This window comes from Tenrec ecaudatus, chromosome 1 (genome assembly GCF_050624435.1).
Source record: "Tenrec ecaudatus isolate mTenEca1 chromosome 1, mTenEca1.hap1, whole genome shotgun sequence".
NCBI lineage: Eukaryota > Metazoa > Chordata > Mammalia > Afrosoricida > Tenrecidae > Tenrec > Tenrec ecaudatus.
The window spans coordinates 230948892-230952191 of NC_134530.1; the positions used below are offsets into that span (position 1 = coordinate 230948892).

The 3300-nt window shown below is 58.6% G+C and overlaps 1 protein-coding gene across 1 annotated transcript; it reads right to left on the reverse strand.

Moving 5' to 3' along the window:
• Positions 1-1143: 1143 nt before the first annotated feature.
• On the reverse strand, positions 1144-2972 carry RD3 (RD3 regulator of GUCY2D). The gene is made up of 2 exons (XM_075540570.1): positions 2677-2972; positions 1144-1426 (listed from the first exon to the last, which is right to left on the reverse strand). Exons 1-2 carry the CDS (start codon positions 2970-2972, stop codon positions 1144-1146), a joined length of 579 nt encoding a protein of 192 aa, XP_075396685.1.
• Between the last annotated feature and the right edge of the window lie 328 nt (positions 2973-3300).

The following is a 3300-nucleotide window of genomic DNA, read 5'->3' on the forward strand; positions in this document are numbered from 1 at the left end:
CACATAGCAGTCGATTTTCACAGGAGATAAGCCACATGCCCATCCATCATCAAGAGCTGGCGGTGTCGTAACACGGGAGGACAGTGGATGCCGTGGACAGTTTGAAGTCTGGATATTGTTTTCCCGAGGAAAGCAGAGAGCAGGCATGAGCAGCTGTAAGAGAGACCCTGGGAGGCAAAGGCTTGGCCCTCCAGAACAGTGAGTGCAAAGACCTCCAGCAAACTCCCTGCCACCCAGTGGACGCCAACTCACAGGGAGCCTATAGGACACGGTAGAACTGCTCCTGTGGGTCTCCAAGACTGCAGGAGTAGAAAGCCTTGGCTTTCTCCCAGGGAAGACCATGTAGTTCGCAACCCAAAGCCAAACCACTATGCCCTGGGCTGAAGCCAGTGGGAATTGGCCATCTCCTATCTGATGACACTGAGGGGTAGGGTCATAGGGCCACCTAGCCCCTTCCCAGTGAACTTTCTTGGTGAGCAGCTCAGTCTCCACCCTCAGACAGGCTGATGTGTAGCCCTTGGACCTGTGCCAGCAAGGGTTCCAGGGTAGAGACCGTGTGCAGGCACAGGCTCACAGCTCCTGGGCACCTATCTCACTGTAGTTTGTGGTGAAGAAGCCTGCCCCTCTCACTCACTAGTGGAGGAGGGTGAGCTTGATGGACGGCCTGATTCCTTCCACACGGGCCATCCACTTGCAGTGGTGAGGCTAGCTGGTCACCCACTGAGAGTGGACGCCATCCAACAGACCTCATCGTTACCCAGGGAGAGGTGGTCCACAGGACGTCCCTGAAGTTGAGGTGAATCCCAGTCTTGGCAGGAAGGCAAGGAAACCCTCCCTTCCAGGTAGAAGCGGAAGATGGGGGTGGGATCTTGACTTGTCTGCCCAGGGCTGCAGGTACATAGCAGGCAGGTAGGAGCTATTGGCTTGGGCAGCTAAGTCCTAAAACTACAGGCCCGGGAGCTGCAGGGAGAGTGGACCTGGTGGTCCGTCTAACAGGAGTATCTTGAGATTGGTGGGTCGCCTCTTCTTTGGCCGCGTTAACAAGAGCAGGTGGGGGGAGGTTCCAGGACCTGGTGACCGGGTCACCAGCCTATCATGCCCTCCTGCAGGTGGCTCAGTTTCCGGGCAGGAGAGGCGCAAGGGTCAGTCGTCTTGGGGCGCCCGGAATTCGGGCATGCTCCAGGCCCGGGGCGGCGGCGGCGTCTCCCGCTCCACGTCCTCCGAGATGGTGCGGATGTCGCTGGCGAACGGGGAGATGCGCGCGCGGGTCTTGAAGGTGCCCCGGGGTCGCAGGCTCCACTGCCGCGTCAGCTTGTGAGCCTCCTCCTCCTCCTTCATCCTCTCCAGGACCTCCTGCAGCACCGAGCGGAACAGCTTGGCCACCTCCTGCACCTCGGGCTCATGCTCCGCCACCAGCTGCCGGAACCTAGGGCGCAGGGGGAGAGGGCGGGTGCGGGGAGTCAGGGGTGAAGTGGGCAGCGGCGTGGGACTAGCCATCTGAGCACGAAGCGTGTGCGCCACCTAGGGGCCTCACCAGGTAGCTGCCTTTTGGGGAGGTTGAATAATTTCTGTAAAGATCTTGCCACAAAGGTTATTGACAGACTTGCACGAAGCCTCACCACTGGCTCAGCCTCTCCCACCCCTGCTGGCCCAGAAGTCAGAGTCATCTCTCTGTGGCTGATCATGTGGCTGCCGTGCTATCTGCCCCCCTGTACCTTCTGATCACCTTTGCAGGTGGCTTGGGTGGCGCTGTTTGGCCCTGGAAGAGCTGTCCCCTGTTACTTCCCTGAAGACGCTGTGCTCCAGGGACCAAATGGTTCCCCAAATGCCCGGGGTTCTTCTGGGCTCCTGTGTCCTACTGTCCTTAGAGCTCAAGAAATCACAATCCTTCCAAGTCCAAGTTTAGCACCTACTGTGCTTTCTTCCACTGGCTTGAAAGGTAGGACTCAGCCCGCCCGCTTTACATGAGAAAGGACACCTGGCAGGACACTCACTTTACCCTGTGAAGGGCCTCCGCCTCCCTCCTCTTGGCCAGAGGTTTTGGTTTGCCCACTCAGATTCTCTCATTAGCAGGACCACCCCAGGGCTCACAGCCACCTGGCCCCACAGTGCTTCAGAAACCAGAAACACTTGCAGAGTGCAGTGGATTGGGGCTGGAGGGTATGGAGGGACTTCCTTGGTATAAAATCACAAAACAAAAAAGAGAAGGTAAAATTTGGGCCCTGACAGAACTCAAAATCAAATTCATAGCCATCTATCGAGTCATTCCAAGGCATAACGACCCGATAGCACAAGGTAGACTTGCCCCTGGGAGTTTCCCAGAGGGTAACTCATTCTGATAGTAGAAAACCCTGACTTCCTCCCGTGGACCTTCCTATACTTTCAAGCTGCTGACCTTGTGGTTAGTAGTCCAACTCTTAATCACTGTCACCAGGGCTACGTGGGCCGGGAGAGGAGAGAGCTCCACATCCTGGATTTGTTTCCATCGAAATTCCTGAGCCTCCAGACACCGCCTCTGGCCCTAGCCCTGGCCTGGAGTCCCCTGGCTGCTTTCAGGCGCCTCCTCAGACCCAGCCCTTCTGGAAAACAGATCACTGGGATCTGCCTCTGGTTCTGGGCCACTGCAGGCACCCTCCCTGCAGCCGCTAGCTGGCCCCACCCCAATGCCGGGGTTACCTGAGGATGGCGGGCCCACAGTAAGACGGGTGGATTTTGGCGCAGACGTCCTCCAGCTGCAGCCGCTCGCCTGGGCTGAGGTCGTAGGTGAGCCGGGGCGTGCTGGCCAGCCAGCTGTAGTCCACGCCCGTGCGGATCTTCCGGTTGGTGTTGTTGCGCGCCCGCTGCTGCCTCTCGGCCTCCCGCATCTGCCCCGCCAGCTCCATCATGAGGGTGTCCAGGACCATCTCGGCCGGGCTCTGCGAGGACAAGCGCGGTGGGGCCTCATTCCAACGGAGCCATGGGATAAGGGACATGGCCCCTCCAGGGCCTGCTGAGAAAGGACAGGGGCGGGGGGGGGGGGTCTTCATTTGGGCTCCTCTGTGAGGTAGGCTGGGGGACGTGGAATCCAAGACGGAGGGAGAAGAACCTGGACCCAGAGGGGGGAGACCCCATCTGTCCTCACAGCTGGGCCCCCTTGGACCACTGAACTTCCCAGGGAGCAACCCTCTCTAACAGCGCTGTTTGTCAGAAGCAGCTGGGGATAAACTTGCAGTACTGTAAGTACCACATAAAGCCAGAAACAAAACCGGAAAACCTCACTGCCATGGAGCCCACGCCAACTCACAGCAACCCCGTAGGACT

Excerpts from the sequence above, each read along its gene's own strand:
- RD3 (XM_075540570.1), bottom strand. The coding sequence starts at position 2,972 with ATGTCCCTTATCCCATGGCTCCGTTGGAATGAGGCCCCACCGCGCTTG. Across the intron at positions 1,427-2,676 it reads TGTGGGCCCGCCATCCTCAG|GTTCCGGCAGCTGGTGGCGG; the intron begins GTAACCCCGGCA and ends CCTGCGCCCTAG.